General features: G+C 33.0%; 1 protein-coding gene across 1 annotated transcript; it reads left to right on the forward strand.

Annotated features, from left to right (window-relative positions):
- The first annotated feature begins 5213 nt into the window (after window positions 1–5213).
- On the forward strand, window positions 5214–5537 carry LOC139901517 (uncharacterized). The gene has a single exon (XM_071884219.1). The coding sequence runs from the start codon at window positions 5214–5216 to the stop codon at window positions 5535–5537; it is 324 nt and encodes a 107-aa protein (XP_071740320.1).
- The last annotated feature ends 17554 nt before the right edge of the window (window positions 5538–23091 follow it).

Genomic DNA, 23091 nt, shown 5'->3' on the forward strand with positions numbered 1-23091 from the left:
TGCATTTCCTTGAATCAATTTTGTAATCTTTGTTTTCCATTCACCAATCTCTTTACTCTTTCAATACATATTATTTGCAGTTTCAAAAACCTTCTTTATTCCTTCAATTTCTTTCATAATATGTTCGTATCTGAGCTCCAAACATGTGATGTATTGATGTATATTTTTTTTAAATTCATATTAATAATGTTATTATTCATATTCATAAACTAAATAATAAAACTATATTTTTACCTGTTCAGAATCTAGTGTTAGTAGGCATTCATAATTCAGTTGGCCCAAATCTTGATTACAATCTTCATTCAACTTATTTTCACTCTCATCATTATCATCATCGTCATCATCTATTAAACTTTCACCAAATTCACCATTTTCCATCTCCATTTCAAGTCTTTTTTTTATGTCTTTAGATGACCATCTTTCAATCACTGCCACCTTGCGTTTATATTCAAATCCTGTACATTTGACTCTGTCCAAATATAGCAGCTGTTATCCAAAAACTAATTTGTCAGTTTTACATTTTTATGTATCATATAATTACACAATCATATTCAACAATTTTTTTATAAATATTTACTTACAATAAGAAACGTTAATGGCCCGTTATAAAACTGTTCTCTGCTCCATCCATCCTTGCTCTGAAGTAGAGATTGGTAGATATATTCACACCAATCTAGTTTTGATACATTTGTTTCACTTTTGATACATGGTAAGATTTTTGTGTTGCATATTCCAATCTGCGTCCCTTCAGCCATTGTAGTTACAAAAACAACAAGAAAATTTAACACAAACATTCTGTCAGTTTCTGCGTGTTCTTTCATATATTCAACCACTTCTCCTGATCGGATCCCTTGTTTCTTTTTTGTAAACTGATTTTTCCAGGAAATTGTTATTGGATCGTCTGGGTCACTTCGATTCAATCTTTGAATCTTTGATTCACCAATCGGAACACCAAGCACATCATGAATTGTTTTCTTTGAAATTTTTATTGATCCGTTTTTCAGGTTCAGTGTTGATGACTTTTCATCAAACTTATCTACAAGATAGTAATCAAGCTTCAACTTATTTTCAGAAAACTTCAATGCTACGATCGACCCAAATCCAATTTCTTTCACTTTTCTCTTTTGTTCATCATTCATCTGTTGTATTGCTGTGTATACACACTTTGGTGATGATCTTGAGGTTATGCTATCTTCATCTGTAAATTTATTATCATTTTGTTAGTTGAAGCACTTTTTTTACAAACTAATAACTGTTAAAGATGAATCTTACCGGATTCTTTTTTGTTTTTTACTTGAGGTTGTTTTGAGTCATCACTTGAACTTGCTTTCTTTTTCTCTTCATCTTCCTTCTTCTCATTACTTGCACGTTTGTCTGTCTTATCACCTTTCTTTTGATAAGTTGTTCTTTCCTTTATGTTTTGTTCACTTCTACATGTTTCAATAATTTTTATATACATTCTGTAATTTAAGTTATCAAATTAAGAGATTAAAACAGTAACAGGTGTCATTTTTTTTAAAATAAATAATACCTTGTTCCACTATTTTCTTGATATGTGGTCTTTCAAAGTCATCATCTGAATCAACCTTGCTTTCTTCTTCCTTTTCCTTCTTGTTATTTTCACCCTCAACTTCTTTATCTTTTTTTTTTTTTCTATAATTTCTTTTTTCCTTCTTTGTTCCACTAGTTCCTTCTTCAAAATTATTATTATTCACAATAGATTGTGGATTTTTATTTGGTATTATGTTGAATTTCTTTTTAAGTATTTCAAACATTACTTTCTCCAGTATCTTAATGTCTTCTTTAGTAAAAGTAGTTAGTTTTTGTCTCTTACTTACTAAAAGTTGTTTCAAACCTGCAACAATTTAGCAGAAAACATAGTTGATTAAAGTTCATAACAATTTTTAAATCATATATTCATACATTACATGACAAATTCTTAATAACATACATTAAATGCATTAAATGTATTTTAAAAAATTTATTCTATACATACTGTTTTATTAACATACATCATTTGTATATTATGAAATTACTAATTTTCATATCCCAAACTGAATGATTTTATATCTGGATCTATCAGTTAATTAACTTACATATGATGTATGTTATCATTTTTTATTTTTAACATACATCTAACGTATGATTATTAACATACGTCAACTGTATGTTATATAATCAATACATTCATATAGTCCAATTCAATGATCTTATATATGAATCTATCAGCTACTTTAACATACATCTAACGTATGTTATTATTTTTTATTTTTCGAGTTTCAATACATTTTTCATATAAAAAGTACGATGTATTCAGATCAATAAAAATATACAATTCAATATGAATACACAGTTTTATGATTTTTATTAACACACATCGATTGTATGTTAGATAATAAATACAGGTCCAACTGAATGTTTTTATATCTGAATCTATCACCTACTTAATAAAAATTCACAGTGTGATGCATTCAATTTAATATGAATATACAATTCAATATGAATATCAAAACATATTCGTACCTATTTTTTGAATTTTTTTTGCGTTACCTTTTCCTTTATCTGCTGGTTTTTTTCCTTTTCTATCTTCTTCGCCAGTCATCTGCAGTTTTTTTTCATATGTATTTTTTTATAAGATGAATCAATATGAATCAATATGAATCTTAAATGTCTCACGTATTCAGAATATAATTCTTAGTGAGTGTTGAACATACCTTGTCGCGACTCATTTACGTTCAATGTTATTTTTCGATTTTTACGACTTGAATTTCTCAATTCGTATCGCGATTGATGTTTCTGATGTTGAATGTAACAATGAATGAATGCTTTGATCTGCAGAGAAAACCCTAATTTCATATTTTTTGTTATTTTTTATTTTATTTTAATAATAATTAATATTTTGTGTTTGGACGAAAATTCCTTTCCACGTTATTTTTTAGTCAGATGAGATCTGCGGCCAGGATTCACTTATCCCCTTATCCCCAATTTGGTGCTTATCCCTTGATCTCGTATTCTGAAATAAATGTTGGAGCGGAGCAACGGCCTTAATGGAAATTTAACTCAAGTCCTTCGTGTGGATTTCATCTCGTGTCAAAAAATTGAAGATCGAATTGTTAACGTGGTTGCACAATCCGAGTTTGTATTTTATGTAATTGTATCGATGTTCACGTTGTGTTGTTCTATCTGTATGTAATGGTGTAGTGGCGTAGTGCCTTGCTAGTTGCATCCTCCGCAACTCACCTCACTGTTAGTATAGGTTTCCTGTTCCAGCAACTTGTTTCCTGTACGTTTCGTGTATGTATATGGGTCGGGCTCCCCTTAGCCCTTCGAGTAATAAAAATATCACTTGCTTTTCGAAAAAGAAATTACTATATTTTGAGGTGTTGTATTATACAAAATCATAAACACGGGGCAAAACCTTTAATCAATACAGTGACATTATGAAACTTGTGATCGTGAGCATTTATATGTCATGGTCTACAAATAAAAATTAGTGATGTATATACTACTTCTTGCACAAATGAACCACTTCTATCTCTCTATGTCTATGATATTTATGAATATATCTATATTGGTTATCTATTAGACAATGCTTGTTTGCCAGTGATACTCTAGTACGTTGTCGTTGGTTTTGTTTGTGTTTTATGTTTAGTTAATTATATTTCTCTTTGCTTAGTGCAATTGATACTTAGATTTCTTTTTTGTTTGTTAGACGTTAATTAGTTTCCTAACAAAGTGTTTCCACCTTGTTAGTGGAACCATTTGTTCTAGGTCACGCTATGTGTTGTTGTTTGCTTTAGTTTAAATTCTTATTGTATCTGTTATACTTGTTTGATCTTCAGATCCATTTATGTTTTTTTTCTGTCATAAATAATTAAATAAACAAATATATTTGACCATGCATTATCAAAAATGAAGCCGGACAAACTTTAGTAAAGGAAGACGATATTAGGAAAAGATGGGAATGGTATTTCTCATCTCTTTTCGTTGGGGGAAGACCCGAGCGTCACGAAGATCTACAAGCCTCTGATATTGAACAATCCCAAAACAACATGGATTGGGAGAGAATCAACCAAGAGGAAGTAAGATCGGCACTACGAAAGATGGGGAGAAATAAAGCCGTGGGACCGGACCAGATCCCCATCGAGGTGTGGCGGTGCCTTGGTGACGACGGTGTTAGGTGGTTGACTTGCCTTTTCAACAAGATTTTTCGAAGCTCTAAAATGCCTATGGAATGGAGACTGAGCGAGACTATTCCTATCTATAAGAATAAGGGGGATGCTCAAATTTGTGGTAACTATAGAGGCATAAAATTACTTAGTCATACTATGAAACTTTGGGAGAGAGTGATTGAGACCAGACTTCGACGCGAAACAAATGTTTCGGAGAACCAGTTTGGATTCATGCCAGGGCGCTCTTCGATAGAGGCAATCCATATTATGAGGAACCTTATGGAGAAGTATAGAGAAAAGCAAAAGAACTTAGAGATGATTTTCTTAGACCTGGAAAAGGCCTACGATTGCGTCCCACGAATCTTGATTTGGAAGACCCTGAATAGTAGAAGTATCCCGAGTAGATACATTAGTGTTATCAAAGATATGTACGAAGGGGCGAAGTCTTGCGTGCGAACGCCGGTGAAAAATACTGAAGTTTTCCCAATAAAAGTAGGCCTACATCAGGGATCGGCCCTTAGCCCTTTTCTTTTTGCTTTGATCCTGGACGAGCTTTCTCGAACAATACAAGAGTGCATCCCTTGGTGCTTGATTTTTGCCGATGATATTGTGCTTGTTTCGGAATCTAAGGAGGAGCTCAATAGAAGACTTGAGCAATGGAGGGTGGCCTTAGAAAGTAATGGTCTACAAATTAGTAGACAAAAGACAGAATACCTTATATGTGATTTCTCTAGGAATGATGATGAACAAGATGATGAAGTGAACATCTGCATTGGAGACCAGATGTTGCATCCACAAACTTCGTTTAGATACTTAGGTTCGGTACTCCACAAATCGGGGAAGATAGATGAAGACGTGTCACACCGTATCAAGGTAGGGTGGGTGAAGTGGAGAGCAGCTACCGGAGTCTTATGCGACAAGAAGATCCCCCTTAAGTTGAAAGGGAAATTCTTTAAGGTAGCAATTAGACCTGCCATGTTATACAGATCAGAGTGTTGGTCAATGACGAAGGCGCAAGAGAGAAGGATGGAGGTGGCAGAGATGAGGATGCTTAGGTGGACATGTGGTAAAACCATGCTGGATATGATCCCAAATAGTGTTTTTAGGGAGAACCTGAATGTTAGAAGCATCAGCGACAAGCTAAGTGAAGAACGGCTTCGATGGTTTGGGCATCTGAGGAGGCGACCTCCTACTGATCCTGTGAGGAGAGTCGAAGCACTTATGGTCGACAGCGTAAGGAGAAGGGGTAGACCCACTCGTAGGTGGGAGGATAGAATAAAGCTCGACTTGAAAGAGCTTTCATTGACCGAGGGCATGACCTCTGATAGGAATGTGTGGAGGACTAGAATTAGAATAGACGAGTAGGTTTTGGTTTGTTTGTGTGTTTTTGGGTTTGTGTATATGTGTATTATGTGGCTTATTCTCGTGTATATGTGTATGTATGTATGTATTTATGTATGTATTTATGTATGTCTATATGTATGTATGTATGTATGTATGTATGTATGTATGTATGTATGTATGTATGTGTATGTATGTATGTATGTATGTATGTATGTATGTATGTATGTATGTATGTATGTATCTCCATGTAGAGTGTTTATTGTATGTTCGCGCGTTGCTTTTTGTAGCGACCCGGCAAAATCGTCATTGACGGCGCCGCTACTTAGGTCCCGTTACGTGGTCATAAGTCTTTAAAACAACGTTTGATCAAAATATGTCACATTCATTTCAAATGTAAGGATGTTTCAAAGTTTACAAAGTAGTACAACGACTAAACATGTTACAACGTTTTAAGTACAATTGAAACATATGCGACACAAATTAAATAAAGTCAAAAGACGCTCCATGTATGCATGTATACTCAACATCCAGGCAAGTATCAAAATAATGTGCGGAAGCATGTATCATCTAGCGTTCAAGGACCTGAGAAAACATATAGAAAACTGTCAATGAAAAATATTGTTGAAATCATAGGTGTATTAGTAAACGTTGTTTTTGAACCACAAGATTTTGTATTTCCATAACGTTGATTATCTAAATCGTTTACATTCCAAAGCTGTTATTCGTTTGTGGAGCACCCAATTATCAAGACTTAACTGTTCACGTACCCCATTATCATAGTGTTAGAACCTACACTATATACTCGAAAATATATTTCATCCGCTAACGGTAGCGAACTATCCGAATGAGGGCTTGTCAAGCCTATATGGATCCACACAACATAAGTTCACGTTTACACCCTGCAAGTGTAACTAATGATAATTGAATTGAGGCCTTTTTGTTCTAACTTGTACGTGGAATGTTTGTTTTCGTACTTGTGTTCAAAGCATAAAAGTATGATGCGTATATGTTTCTCATCCCATAGTTTAAAGAGTAAAAGTTGTTGAAAAGGTGGGACTATGATCTCACCTTGAGTGCACAAATATAAATGCACTTCACAAGTAAACGTGTGCAAGAACGAATGCTAGTCTTGACCTAAACAATAGGTTATATCAATATCGGTAAAGCATGAAGTCGGTCAAAGTGTTCAATTAGTCCTATGACTTGTTACGACTCGATTAATATAGCATGTGAGTCAAATTGTCAAGTTTCATGCAAGATATAAGTATAAACATAAGTTAGAATGACTGCATAAGAGTTTGGTTAAGTTTGACTAAAAGTCAAACTTGGTCAAAGTCAACGGGGTCGGGTCGGGTTTCCGACCATTACACAGTAGTCATATATAAGCATGTTGGCAAAATTTCATGTTAAACGGAGTTGCGAGTAAGCGGGAACGAAATTGCAAAAATCAAAAAGTGGGATTGGTCAGGGGTTTTCTCGCGATCGCGAGCCCCTTTCCCTTTTAAACTTCGCGATCGCGAAGTGGGGTTTTCCAGCAGCTGTTTGCTGCATTTATTATATGCACGAGCCAAACTTAAAACCATCACAATTTATAAACCGTAAACATCCAAAACAAGTATCTTATATCGTTGGAAATGTAATTTAACGAGGAATACAACTAAACACATTTCATCAAACAAAAATATCATTTACAATAATCGATTTCTCGTCAAGTGATCATTAAAAGTCAATTTTCAAAGTTTCAAGTTCGTAAATTGCATAAGATGATTCGGGAACTTTATACACATATATAATACGCCTTTTCGTAGGTAATTACGCATACAATACTATCAAACACTTACAAACAACATTGCAAGGCTTTTAATGCATCAAAAATCACATTTAAGGCTACCAAACGCTAACCAAAAGTCATAAAATCCTTAATCATGTTAATGAGGCTTTTCCAAGTCAACTTGCATACCAAATTGAAGCTAGTGATCATAGTAACACATTTAATACATGAACTTTTAACATCTAACAACATTCAAACAACCAAATCACAAGATTAAGCAAGTCACTTTCAAGTTTAAGCTAGTTACATCAAAATGACAAGAACAGGCATATAAATCACATATTCATGTTAGACTTGAGCCATACACACTAATTAACACACTTTTAAGTTTTAAAGATCAAGAACAAGAAATTTAGTGTTTTTAGAAAGTTACTCAAACGAGATGAAGTTGGTATGGATTCGAAGAGGAAGATACAAGGATTTCAAATATATAATTTGTTTTAGTTGATGCTTGGTAGATCTTGAATAGATGATGAATTCTTGAATTGGGTGTTGAGAGCAAAAAAAAGATGGAAGTATCAAATGAGGAGGATGAAATGAATGGAGGAGGATGAAGGTTGACTAGTTGACCTAGTCATCTCTTTGCCCACTTGACAATATTAGGTCCCTCAAGTTTAAATACGGGTGCGTGAATTATCTAAACGAAATATTTTAAAAACGCAAAGTAACGGGTGATGTTATAAATTAAATAACGGACTTTAAATTAGGTAAATGGAAAGTAAACGGAAAAAGGCGGGTCATTACACTTTTTACTAGGACCCCTTCTTGGTTTGCGTTTGTTTGGGTGTGCTGATGCGTAGGTGTGTGCTGGCACGTATGTGTATTTATGGATGTTTGTGTTTGTATGTACGTTTGTTTAGGTTTTTATGCTTGTTTGGGTAAGTTGGTGTCTGTTTGTTTGTATGCGTGCATCTATGTTCGCATTATGTATGTTTATGGATGTATGTATGTATGTTTTTGCATGTATGTATGTTTTTGCATGTATGTCTATGTTTGTATGTTGTATGTATGTATGTATGTATGTATGTATGTATGTATGTATGTATGTATGTATGTATGTATGTATGTATGTATGTATGTGTAGGTAGGTATGCCCGTATGTATGTATGAGTGTTATGTCTCTATGTGCTTGTATGTAAGTAGGTATGGTCATTTTATATATGTTTTACGTATGTTTAGGTACGATTATATGTACGTATGTATGTAGGTGTTTGCTTGTAGATATGTATGCTTAGGTGTGTATCTAAGTTCACTTTTAGCATGTTTTGGCTGTATGTATGTTTGTTTGTTTGTTTGTTTGTTTGTTTGTTTATGTATGTATGTATGGATGTATGCGTATGTAGTTATGCCCGTATGTTTGTATGCGTGTAGATGTTAAGTATGCATGGGTGCTTATTTGTACGTAGGTATGTTATATTTTTGTATGTTTTACGTTTGTAGATTTGGATGCTTAGGTATGTTTAAGTTTGTTCGCTTGTGGTCATATATATCTATTTGTTCTTTTAGAGTAGCTTTTTTTGTTAGTTAGATGAGCGGTTTTTTTTTTTTCGGCTCTATTAAGTAAGGCAACAGCAAGCGCCGATTTTTTGGCGACTTGACGGCCGCTTAAAGCCTAAATTGAATCCCAGGCATGATCTAAATCCCATGAAAATTTGATTCTACTATTTTCATGGCGTGTTTTTCAATTTATTTTATTTTTTATTATTAGTATTATTATAAAAAAAAATTTATTATTATTTTTTTTTATTTTTATTTTATTTTTTTATTTTTTATTATTTATTATTATTTTTTTAGCCGGAGGTCCGTTGGAAGAAATCTCTGTACCCGTCGAACAGAGAGGGGGAAGACCTTCTCTACTCTTGAAGTGTTTCACTCGGGATGGAGAAATGACTTCTCTTTATTCAAGGATAGAGGAAGGATTGTCTACGTCTCACCTCTCCCATACCTCATACATGTGGGATTGAGTTTTGTTGTTGTTGTATTGTGCTAACACAACGTGACTACCATTGTCTACCTAGAAGACACAACATTCATATCCGGGTTTTATGAGGCCGTTGTGTTGTGTTGTGCAAAATTATGAGCGTGGAAGGGGCAAACCACGGGCTCATGAATGATTATATTAAAATGTGATTGGTTCAAATTTTTATTTAATTATTTTATCCATTATTTAATTTAATTAACAATTATATTTTATTACTCGAACGATAGCCCGTCAGGATTATGTTAGAAAAATTCAATATATATATATATATATATATATATATATATATATATATATATATATATATATATATATATAAAATCCCTTGTTTTCTATATATAAAAATATAAACAATACTAGAGTTTGCCTCAAATTTCAACTAATGTTTTTTTTTTATCTGTCACTCACTTAGTCTGAAAAGCTTGTTTAGTAAATGGATTATATGAGAATAGTAATTATTGCAAGACTTGGTTCGATAATTTAGAAAGAGTCTGAACAGTTACAATACTATATTTAATTATATATATATAGTGGTAGGATCAAGGGGAAGTAACCAATCGGGGGAAGCAAATTTTTTTTTTTCGTCTTTTGAAAAAACTTTGTTCACGAATATTATAGATTGGATGAAAATATGAGCATTTAATAAAGACAATTTGTGATAAATATTTTTATTTTGGTGCAAAAACGCTCGAAGAAGTATTATATAACAATTATCGTGTTTTTCGAGCGTATGTTGAGGTTTTAGCTATTGGGGTTTAGATATTAGGAATTTTTTTTCTCCCGGCATCAAGATCACACGAAAATATGAACATTTAGAAAAGACACTTCGTGATGAATGTTATTATTTACGCGGGAAAACGATCGACAAAATAACATTCAAGATAATATTGTTCGTGAAGAATGTGAATGTTTTTTTCATGTTTTGTAAAGTAAAATTTAGCCCGATTTAGAGTTTAGGGTTTAGGGTTTAGGGTTTGGTGTTTTGGGTTTATTTCATAAACCTAAAACACCAAACCCTAAACCCTAAACCCTAAACTCTAAACCGTTCGTGTTAAAAACTCAATCTAAATCTTAAATCTAAACCTTAAATCTAAATCCTAAATCTAAACCCTAAACCCTAAATTTCTAAACCCTAATATCTAAACCCTATAAACCCTAATATCTAAACCCTAATATCTAAACCCCAATAGCTAAAACCTCAACATACAATCGAAAAACATGATAATTGTTATATATTACTTCTTCGAGCGTTTTCCCGCCAAAATAAAAACATTTATCACAAAGTGTCTCTACTAAATGTTCATATTTTCATCCCATCTATAATGTTCGTGAACAAGCTTTTTTCAAAAAACGAAAAAAAAAAAAGTTTTTGCTTCCCCCCGCTTCCCCCCGATTGGTTACTTCCCTCTTGATCCTACCACTATATATATATATATATATATATATATATATATATATATATATATATATATATATGAAAGGCAAGTAAGTTTTATTATTAATAAGTAACAACACACAAAATAAAACTAGCAAGGAGCTAGACAATACATAATGCAACACGCAACAACATAATTAGAACGCACACATAAACTCGAAACTATAGTAGACACACAATCACGAGGACATTAGAGGTAACACGACACGACAACTAAATAAACTATTTTTCTGAGGCTGATGACGCGCAAGAAGTGCAACATGAGCAACACCCAATATTCTCTTCCGGATCATTCATCACATTCTCGATAAAATATCTTTCGTGCCATCGAAAATTATCCCGACGTCGGTTACGTTTCAGGTTACTCCTACCCCACACATGTTTAATAAAACGACTTTTGATCAAAGGATGAGATTTTTTTCCTTTTAACACGAAAACGAGCTACCGCGGTATATGCTGGACAGGGGGTACGTCCTGTAAGTCAGCACAATCTTTTCTTTTTGGACTAGGGTCACCCAGGCAGGATTTAAAACTCATGAAAATTTGATTCTACCATTTTCATGGCATCTATTATTATTTTTATTTTAGTATTTTTATGTTTTTTAAAAACTTTTTCGTACTTAAAGGCTGGAGGTACTCTCGGAAGCAATCTCTTTATTCGTCGAATAAAGAGAGGAATAACTTTCTCTACTCTTGAGAGTGTTTCACTCTGGGTGTAGAAATGACTTGTCTTTATTTTCGGATAGGGGAAGGATTGTCTACATCTCACCTCCCCCATACACCACTCATGTGGTATTGGATTTTGTTGTTGTTGTTGTTGTTGTTGGTCACCCACGTCACGTTCGTCTGAGCCTTGGTCCAGCCCATTTGGGGCCTGGGCCTGAGTGCCCATTACATACTCACAAGGAAAATCTGGCCCAATAGGATGTGCTGGCCTAGATTGGTTTTAAAAACAACTCGATGGGAAATTTGAAAAAATAGGATTTTCCTCGAAACCTACACATCCAACATTGGAACTCGCATCTGAGGACCTCGGCAATTGAACAGTTTCAGGTAATGGATCGCCGTCTAATTTGAATTTCGGTGTGGAACTCGAAGCTGGAGAATCGTCGGACGGAGACGGATCCATGTTATCGTTAAAATCAACCGACGTAAATTCTCCCTCTTCAACCTCATCATCATCAACCTCATCGACATTCACTGTAGGTTTATCAACCTGAGATTCCTTCTTATCTTCATCACAATACACACCCACATTAGCCGATACATTATACTCACCTGACGAATCTGAACCCATACATGACGATTCATTATCACCCATATTAGAACGCTTGGCCGGCTCCGATTGAACACCGTCGTCAACATCTTCGAGACTGGAATTATTTACTTCGACCGGAGACCACGAAATTCGGTCCTTGTTAAAACTAAATACAAGGTTGTGATTGCTCACCGATTCAGGAAGATCAAATTCGATCCATTTACCCCCGAATTTTATCCTGATACGGTTCAATATAATATGCTAAGACACTTTGGGTTGTTGGTTAGACCCTGCAAGAGAAGCTGCAAAGGTTTTTGTAACAACCCTGCTTTTTTCGTCACTTCCGTTAACTGCCTGTTAGTTGTTTTAACGGCGATTACTTGACTTTTTATGTGTTTAAGTGTATTAAATGCATACGTGATCCTTGGTGGGTAATTTGAATTAATATGGGTTAATATTAATCAATAAATATATTTAAGATATAGAAATACGATAAAAACGCAACGGTTTGATTAACTGCAAAAACTACAGTGCGAGCAACGAAACGCTCGGGTTTATTTTAATAATTATTTTAATAATTATTAATTTTTTAAAATATTTAATTTATTGGTATTTTTAATAAATTAAACAATTGGTTGCGTTTTAACGATCGGTTTAGCTCCCGTACGTCTAAACGGCACTTGAAACGGACCATGAATACACGCTTATGCAAAACACGAGCCCGGGAACCCATCCCTTGGGCCAATCGGCCGAACCATCCACCACCCCACCCCTTTACTTGCTAATTTGGGCCACTAGTGTATAATCCATGCTAATTAGTGTTAGGCCCTAACTATTTAAGACTAAACCAAAACCTAACACTGCACATAAACTCCTACCCTAAAATTTGCAGTCGTTTCTCCCTCTCCCTCCCATCTTGATCGATGACCAACAACCCTCACACAACCCTCAAAATCTTGCTCAATCAATTAAACGTTCTACACGAAGTTTGTAATTCACATCGTTCTCTACGCGTTGGTGTTAACAATTTGTTGATCAAAGGTATAATAACATGAACCCTAATTTCTAAAAATCTGATTTTGATGTAGTTTAATAGTGTAAGTTTTCAATTGCTCATGTCTATATGCGTTGTCGTTGATTGCAAGCGTTAATTTTTCCGATTGATGTGATTAGGGTTAATCCCGAATTTGTTTTGTGTGATTACAGAAACTTGGATTTCTTGACTGTTAAATATTATGATATATTTGAAATCCTCTCGAAAAATTAATAATTTTAGGCTTTGGATTCGCGTATTTTCGTTACCGTATGCTTAAGTTATGATTGATTGATGTTTTGTTGATAAATCTGTGAAAATGTCGAATTCTGGAAATTTGTGCATGAAATTTGAAATGTCCCGTTCATATCGATTATAAACGTTCCATATTAATTGATTTCGTTGCGAGTTTTTGACCTCTATATGAGACGTTTTTCAAAGACTGCATTCGATTTTTTAAAAACAAACCATAACCTTTATTTTATCGATAAAGGTTTAAAAACATTACGAAGATTATCAAATAATGATAATCTAAAATATAGCGTTCTCACACGACCATTACATAATGGTTTACAATAATATTACACAACAACTTATGTCTTCGAATGCAGTTTTTAAACAATATTATACAAGCATGCAAACTCCAATCCTGTCTTTATTTAGCATGCAACAGCGGAAGCTCTTAATAATCACCTGAGAATGAACATGCTTAAAACGTCAACAAAAATGTTGATGAGTTATAGGTTTAACCTATATATTTATCAAATCGTAATAATAGACCACAAGATTTCATTTATTCAATAATCTTACACTCGCAAGTGTATAAAAATCATTCATATGATGAACACCTGGTAACCGACATTAACTTTAATGTATATAGAATATTCCCCGCATACTTGCAAGTATGTCATAAATTGGCAATCGTAATCACCATATAAATCGAAGTACTAAAGCCATTCATAACTTGAATGGGGGTTGTTAGGCCCAATAGATCTATCTTTAAGATTCGCGTCAATTAGGGGCCATTTCCCTAATTCCTAGGCTACCAGACTTGAAGGGGCAATATTCGGTTTAATAATCCAACCATAGAATGTAGTTTCGCGTACTTGTGTCTATTTTGTAAAACATTTATAAAGCTGCATGTATTCTCATCCCAAAAATATTAGACTTTAAAAGTGGGACTATAACTCACTTTCACAGATTTTTACTTCGTTAGAAATTTAAGACTTGGTCACGGATCGATTCACGAACCTATAACAAATATGTACATAAATATCAAAGTATGATCAAAATACATTCACAACATTTTTATTACATTTTAACGATTTAAGTTTATTAAGTCAGCAGTCCTCGTTAGTAACCTACAACTAGTTGTCCACAGTTAGATGTATAGAAATAAATCAATATATATATATATATATATATATATATATATATATATATATATATATATATATATATATATATATATATATATATGTTATCTCGAATCAATCCACGACCCAGTGTCTACAAGTCTCAGACTCGATCACAACTCAAAGTATATATATTATTTTGGAATCAACCTCAACCCTGCATAGCTAACTCAAACATTACTGCATATAGAGTGTCTATGGTTGTTCCAAATAATATATATATGTGGGTCGATATGATATGTCAAAACATTGTATACGTGTCTATGGTATCCCAAGATTACATAATATATATTAGAATACATGTATAATACAATATAAGTTGGTTAAGTTATGATTTGTATAGATTTGTTACAAATTTCACGTAGCTACATCAAGCAAAATTATCCAATCTTGTTTTACCCATAACTTCTTCGTTTTAAATCCGTTCTAAGTGATTCAAGTTGCTATGGTTTCATATTGAACTTAAGTTTATGAATATAAACAGAAAAAGTATAAGTTTATAGTCGAAAATACAGGTTACAAGTCATTTTTGTAAAGGTAGTCATTTCAGTCGAAAGAACGACGTCTAGATGACCATTTTGGAAAACATACTTTCACTTTGAGTCTAACCATGATTTTTGGATATAGTTTCATGTTCATAAGAAAAATCATTTTCCCAGAAGAATAGCTTTTAAATCAAAGTTTATCATAGATTTTAATTATCCAAACCAAAACAGCCCCCGGTTTTACTACGGCGGCGTATATTCGGTTTTACGATGTTCTTCGTGTTTCCAGGTTTTAAATCATTAAGTTAGCATATCATATAGATATAGAACATATGTTTATTTGATTTTAAAAGTTAAGTTAGAAGGACTAACTTTGTTTGCGAACAAGTTTAGAATTAACTAAACTATGTTCTAGTGATTACAAGTTTAAATCTTTGAATATGATAGTTATATATATATATATATATATATATATATATATATATATATATATATATATATATATATATATATATATATATATATATGAATCGAATGATGTTATGAACATCATTACTACCTTAAGTGTAGTAGGTAAACCTACTGTAAATGATGAAATATAAACTTGAGCTTCAAAGGATCTTCGATGGCTTGGAAGTTCTTGAAGTAGAATCATGACACGAAAACAAGTTCAAGTAAGATTACTACTTGAATTAAGATAGTTATGTTTATAGAAATTGAACCAAAGCTTGAATATGATTCTTACCTTTGATTTAGAATGAAAACCTACTGAGATTAACAAAAGTTTCTTGATCTTGAATGATTACTTGGAATGGATTTGAAAGCTTGGAAGTAATCTAGCAAGTTTGAAAGATTTATTGAAGTGTTCTTGAATGGTTGTTTTTATGATGATTAAAGCTTGTAATTGAAGATAAAAGATGGTGAAAATACTTGGAGATGATCAAGTATGATGTTAGGAGTATTTTGAGAGAGAATTTGGAGTGTAAGTATGAGAAAATGGAATGGAAAAATGTGGTGAAATCATAAAAACGTTTTTACTCATTATAAAGAAAGAAAAGATTCTTAAGTTTGTTTTCTTGCTAAATAATTCATGCTAGTTGACAAATGGTTGGTTCCACATGTTCCTTAATCATTTAAGGCTGCTAAGGAGCAGATTTATATATGTATATACCAATAGTGTGTACATCTAGGAGCTGGGTATTGTACGAGTACGAATACGGTTGCATATGAGTACAATTGTTGATGAAAATAAATGAGGATGTAATTGTAAGCATTTTTGTTAAGTAGAAGTACTTTGATATGTGTCTTGAAGTCTTTCAAAAGTGTACTAATATATCTAAATACACTACATGTATATACCTTTTAACTGAGTCGTTAAGTCATCGTTAGTCGTTACATGTAAGTGTTGTTTTGAAACCTTTAAGTTAACGATCTTGTTAAATGTAATTAATTCATTGTTATTATACTAAATGAAATGTTAAATTGTTATGTTAACATGATAACATGGTGTATGAATATATCTTAACATCATATATATATATGTTAAAATACTATTACAACGATAATCGTTACATATATATATTGTTTCTAAATCCTTAAGTTAGTAGTCTCATCTTGCTTGTATAGTTCATTGTTAATACACTCAATGATATACTTAATTATCATTTTATCATGTTAAATATAGTATATCAATATCTTAATACAATACATATGTATTTAGTAAGACGTTGTTATAACGATAATCGTTATGTATATCGTTTCGAGCTTCATAATTCAATATTCTCATTTTTATGTATATTACACATTTTTAATATACTTACTGAGATACTTACTTATCATAATCTCATGTTAACCATATATATGTCCATATATATATATATATATATATATATATATATATATATATATATATATATCATGTCGTTTTTACAAGTTTTAACGTTCGTGAATCGTCGGACAAACTGGGTGGTCAAATGTTAACACAAAATCTGTTTCAATTAATCAAGTCTTAACAAGTTTGATTGCTTAATATGTTGGAAACATTTAATCGTGTAAATATCTATTTCATTTAATATATATAAACATGGAAAAGTTCGGGTCACTACAGTACCTACCCGTTAAATAAATTTCGTCCCGAAATTTTAGGCAGTTGAAGGTGTTGACGCATCTTCTGGAAATAAGTGTGGGTATTTCAACTTCATCTGATCTTCACGCTACCAGGTGAACTCGGGTCCTCTACGAGCATTCCATCGAATCCTAACGATTGGTATTTTATTTTGCTTAAGTCTTTTAACCTCACGATCCATTATTTCGACGGGTTCTTCAATGAATTGAAGTTTTTCATTGATTTGGATTTCGTCTAATGGAATAGTCAGATCTTCTTTAGCAAAACATTTTTTTCATATTCGAGACATGAAAAGTATTATGTACCCCGGCGAGTTGTTGAGGTAAGTCAAGTCGGTAAGTTACTGGTCTGACACGATCTATAATTTGAATGGCCCAATGTACCTTGGATTTAGTTTACCCCATTTTCCAAATCGAACAACGCCTTTAAAAGGTGAAACCTTAAGCATGACCATCTCTCCAATCTCAAATTCTATATCTTTTCTCTTAATGTCCGCGTAGCTCTTTTGCCGACTTTGGGCGGTTTTCAACCGTTGTTGAATTTGAATGATTTTCTCTGTAGTTTCTTGGAGAATTTTTGGACCTGTAATTTGTCTATCCCCCACTTCACTCCAAAAAATCAGAGACCTGCACTTTCTACCATAAAGTGCCTCAAACGGTGCCATCTCAATACTCGAATGGTAATTGTTGTTGTAGGAAAATTCTGCTAACGTTAGATGTCGATCCCAACTATTTTTGAAATCAATGACACATGCTCGTAGCATGTCTTCAAGGGTCTGTATCGTCCTTTCACTTTGCCCATCAGTTTGTGGATGATAGGCAGTACTCATGTCTAGGCGAGTCCCCAATGCTTGTTGCAACGTCTGCCAAAATCTTGAAACAAATCTGCCATCCCTATCAGAGATAATAGAGACTGGTATTCCATGTCTAGAGACGACTTCCTTCAAGTATAAACGTGCCAACTTCTCCATTTTATCATCTTCTCTCATTGGCAAAAAGTGTGATGATTTGGTGAGACGATCGACTATTACCCAAATAGTATCATAACTACTTGCAGTTCTTGGCAATTTAGTAATGAAATCCATGGTAATGTTTTCCCATTTCTATTCCGGGATTTCATGTTGTTGAAGTAGACCTGATGGTTTCTGATGTTCAGCTTTGACCTTAGAACACGTCAAACATTCTCCTACGTATTTAGCAATATCGGCTTTCATACCCGGCCACCAAAAGTGTTTCTTGAGGTCTTTGTAAATCTTCTCCGCTCCGGGATGTATTAAATATCTAGTTTTATGTGCTTCCTTAAGTACAATTTCTCTCACATCTCCAAAATTTGGTACCCAAATTCTTTCAGCCCTATATCGGGTTCCGTCTTCCCGAACATTAAGATGTTTCTCCGATCCTTTGGGTATTTCATTCTTCAAATTTCCCTCTTTTAAAACTCCCTGTTGCGTATTCTTTATTTTAGTAGTAAGGTTAGTACGAATAATTATATTCATAGCTTTTACCCGCATAGGTTCTCTGTTGTAATGACCCTACTTTTTCCGTTATCTTTTACCGTTAACTATTTAACGACCGTTAATTGTTATTCGTGCCACGTCATTTCTATGACCTATATTATTATTTTTGTAATAATATATTAATTATTATGTGTTATATGAATATTTGTATTCATATTTTAAATTATACGTTCCTACGAGTCGCGGATTTCTATCCGGCGAATCTTTTCGGTTTTCAAACCAACGGTCGAACTTTTGGAATTTTTAAGTCCTAATTATTTTAAATATGATATTTTGATGTCATATGATTATATATAGTGTTTATATATTTTATTCGTCGCGTACTTATTATCTCTCCGAAAAATCAATCGCGTAGCGGCGTTTTCGCGTTTCGGGTTTCGTTCGGGCGTTCGGGCCACTAGGATTTTGTCATTTATAAAATTGGGCCACTATGGGGCCCACCCCATTCAGTTTTTGGCCGAAAATCCCTTAAGGAGGGGAGTATTTTGTCAAACTTGCAAACTAGTGACCATTACTCTAAACTTCACTACTTACTCTCATTTCTAACCTAATCATCTTATTTTTTTTTTTTCACCTCCTTCCTCCCTCTCCTCCCATGAACGTCCCCTTTCATCATCATCATCACCATTTCATCATCAAATCAAGGTTAAGAATTAGGGCTTTCAACATAAACGGATTCCTCTCATCGTTCTCTACGCGTCTATATCACTTGATTATTGATTAGGGTATAAACCCTAACCCTAGATTTTTAATTTTTCTTTATTTTTCTGTATTTTGATTATATTTTATTAGTATGATGATTATTAGTTGTTGTAATGTTGATTGTATTCGTAGAATTACTCGATTGCATATTTTTCGGTTTGATAAAATTGGAACAGCAGATTTTTCGTGTGTTTCTGATATTGTAACTGATGTTTATCATAAAATAAAGTATATAAATGAGTTCCTCTCATCAAGACATTAATTTTAGACTCCGGATTCATGTCGTTTCGATTCCCGGAGCCCTAGATATGCTTAATTTGATATTTGGTAAAGATTGAAAGGTGTTATGGGCAAGAACAAGGTATGGTCTGACTTTGTGATCATCCTTGGTGTCTTTAGGGTGTGTCATTTGGTTAGGACTGATGGTGGGACGAATTTTCATGTTCGGGTCACCTAAATCCGAGCCACGGTTCACCCGTTGTGCCTAAATCACTGTTTTGAGTAAATTGAATTCCCAAGTGTTGTCATGGCTGATATCCACGACCTAGGGACTGTTCTTGGAGTGTTCTTGAGTACATAATTGTGTCGGGTGGTTTGAGTAGGCGGAGATGCATATGTGGCTCGCCCGAAACCGACACCCGGGGCTCAAGATACGACCCGATGAACTTTTAAACTTAAAACTTATGGTTAATGATTAAACTTATGTTAAAATGAATGGCTTTCATTATTAATAAATTACTTATGATAAAAGAAGTAATTATTATTATTTAAGACTTATGATATAAATATTTATTATATCATTTAATTATTAATTATGATTTAATTAACATTTTAATTAAACTCATGATTAATAATACTTTTATTATTAAAGAAAAATACTTATGATAAGTATTAAATTTATTTTTGAGAAATTATTATAAGACTTATAATAAAGATTAAATAATTATTTAATTATTGTAAGACTTAATTATTATTTAATTATGATTTAATTATTAAATACTTATGATTTAATAATTTTAATTAGAAACTTATGATATAATTAATAATTCATTATTAATTTATAATACTTATGATATGAATTAAAATTCATTATTAATTAATAAAACTTATATAATGATTAATATTTAATTAATTAATTAAATACTTATGTTATACTAATTATAACATTTCAACTTATATTAACTTTAATAATTCATTTTATTTAATTAAACTTATGTTATGACATAACTTTACACTTTTGACTTTAATAAACATTATAACCTATGTTATTATTATAACTTACACTTTTAAAATTAATGTTGACTATGTTTGACCAAGGTTGACTTTTGAGTTGACTTTCGGTTGACTTTGGCTTTCAGTTGACTTCTGTTGACTTTCTAAATAAGGAAACTTTCCGAACTTCAAAACTTTCTAAAAATAGAACTTTCTAAATTTGGAAACTTTCCAAAAATAGAAACTTTCCAAAAATAGAAACTTTCCAAAAATAGAAACTTTCCAAAAATAGAAACTTTCCTAAAATAGAAAACTTTCCAAAAATGGAAACCTGCTAAAAATAGAAACTTTCTAAAAATAGAAAGTGTGTGTCCTTATGCTGTTCCAATCAAACCGATGCTTGCTGAGTAATGTTCTATGTCTACTTGCAACATGTACAATAGCTATCATACTAAGACTTGACCTAAGTTAGTTATTTATTTCGACCTGCTTTATTTATAGGTCGGCGTTGTGATCTTTCTTGATCACTTTACTTTACTTGCTGTTCGCTTGTTTGTGAGATTTCTTCAGTTGCTATTTAAGGTGAGTTATAGTCCCATTTTTCTATTTAAATCTTTTGGGATGAGAATACATGCAATTTATTTTATATTTTGGACAAGTGGAAGTTGGTTTAAATTATTCATTGTGAGTTGAACAAAAATATTCCCTAGTCTGGTAACTGTAATCATTGGTTTCTACCGGTGAACGCGAATCCTACAGATAGATCTATCGGGTTTGACAACCCCATTTCGAGCTAGTCGCGCTAGTAATTTATAATCGGAATGTTTAGTACTTCGTATTTAGTTGAAGATACACTTGTTCGGTGTATATTATTTATTGTGTTTGGCAAGGGTAAATAAAGGGTTAAGTGGTTACCAGGTGGCTCACGGAAAATGGAATAATGTTTTATTATATGTTTTCTAGCATATAATTTGGTGGTTTAAAAGGAGTTTTATGTTTTCAAACATAAATTTTTATTGTTTAAATTAAATATTGTTTGCAATATTAAACCTATAATTCACTCAACATTTTTGTTGACAGTTACTCGCATGTTTTATTCTCAGGTTTATGATTGACTGCTTCCGCTGTGCTTAGAGGGTCTGCATATTTATGATGGCAGCCTTTGTTAAACATTAACTTGCATTCTATTTTGTTACATTAAAAAGTGGATGTTGTTGACTTTGTTTGGTCAACATTTGGTTAAAGTATTTATGTATAGTTTTTCTAAACTTATACAATTTAGTAGATTTTCTTTATAGGAAATCATTTTTAAATAAAGAATGCAAGGTTGTTTTATAAAATTCATATAGAGTTTCGATCAAGCTGTGGGACCAAGTGACGGAGCCGTTAAGTGTTTTGACGGAGTCGTCACAGTTGGTATCAGAGCTCTGGTTGTAGGGAATTAGGCTGCATTGATGTCGTTACCCGGGTCAATAGGGTGCATTAGTGAGTCTAGTCTACAGCCCGGCCTATTATATATTATTATATGTGATTATTTGTGTCGTGTTGGTATGTATATTGTTATCATACATACATTTCTATTATGTTCTGAATCCGGGAGGAACTCCCATTCCGATTTAAACGTATTCTCTGACTCATGCGAGTTCATCTTTTAAAGGAACACCTCGGTTAGTGAAACCGAGGGGGTGTCATTCTTGACTTCTGGAATTCTCGACATTTCTATGTCATAATTAGTGTTTATTGATATAACGTTTAAGTTACATTATGTGTTCTAGAATTCTCGGCATTTCTATGTCATCTATTATGGTTATGTATATAACGTTTGAGTTATATTACGCGAGATGTCATTCTTGACTTCTAAATGCTCGGCATTTCAATGTCAGCTATTATGTTTAGGTATATAACATTTTTGTTATATTACGTGCATTTGTGCCGTTGTGCCTATGTGCTTTGGTTGTTGAAACGGAAAACGTCATTCTTACTTTTAGAGATTCTTGGTACTTCGAAGACATTTTTATGTCATCGTTACTCCTATTCATTACTTTCGATGTCTTTGTCTCTTGTGCTATCCTTAGCACATTGTTAAGAAATTGTTTTAGGGAAATTGTGTTGAAATTCGAGGTTGACCACGTGTCCTGACCTTATGTAGTGATATTGGAATGGAACTATGAGTTAGTGAAATATAATGGCGTCAGGCCAACGTGATTATATTACGTTAATTCATAAAAAGTCCCAATATTGTGACATGAGGAATAGAAAGCGAGTCAAAGAAAATTTATACACCACTCATTCGGAAATTCTAACGTTGTTACATGAGTAAGGAAGATACTCATTATCTTATTTATTGATATACGAGAGACTCGTCTTTACCGAACTACTTACCCCATGTTTTATCATTTATAACTCGCTTGTTAGTGACAGCTTCGCACGTGAATAGTTTTGACCCAAGGACTTGTGTTCTGATAAAAGTCAAAACAATATTTAACTCGTTGTTTTCATGACCTCGTAGCATTTATTGATTAGATGTCGCAAGACGATTCAAGTCCTTCACCCGAGCTACAACGATCTTACTTCAACTCGTA

The sequence above is a fragment of the Rutidosis leptorrhynchoides genome, chromosome 3, assembly GCF_046630445.1.
Source record: "Rutidosis leptorrhynchoides isolate AG116_Rl617_1_P2 chromosome 3, CSIRO_AGI_Rlap_v1, whole genome shotgun sequence".
In the NCBI taxonomy this organism is placed as follows: domain Eukaryota; kingdom Viridiplantae; phylum Streptophyta; class Magnoliopsida; order Asterales; family Asteraceae; genus Rutidosis; species Rutidosis leptorrhynchoides.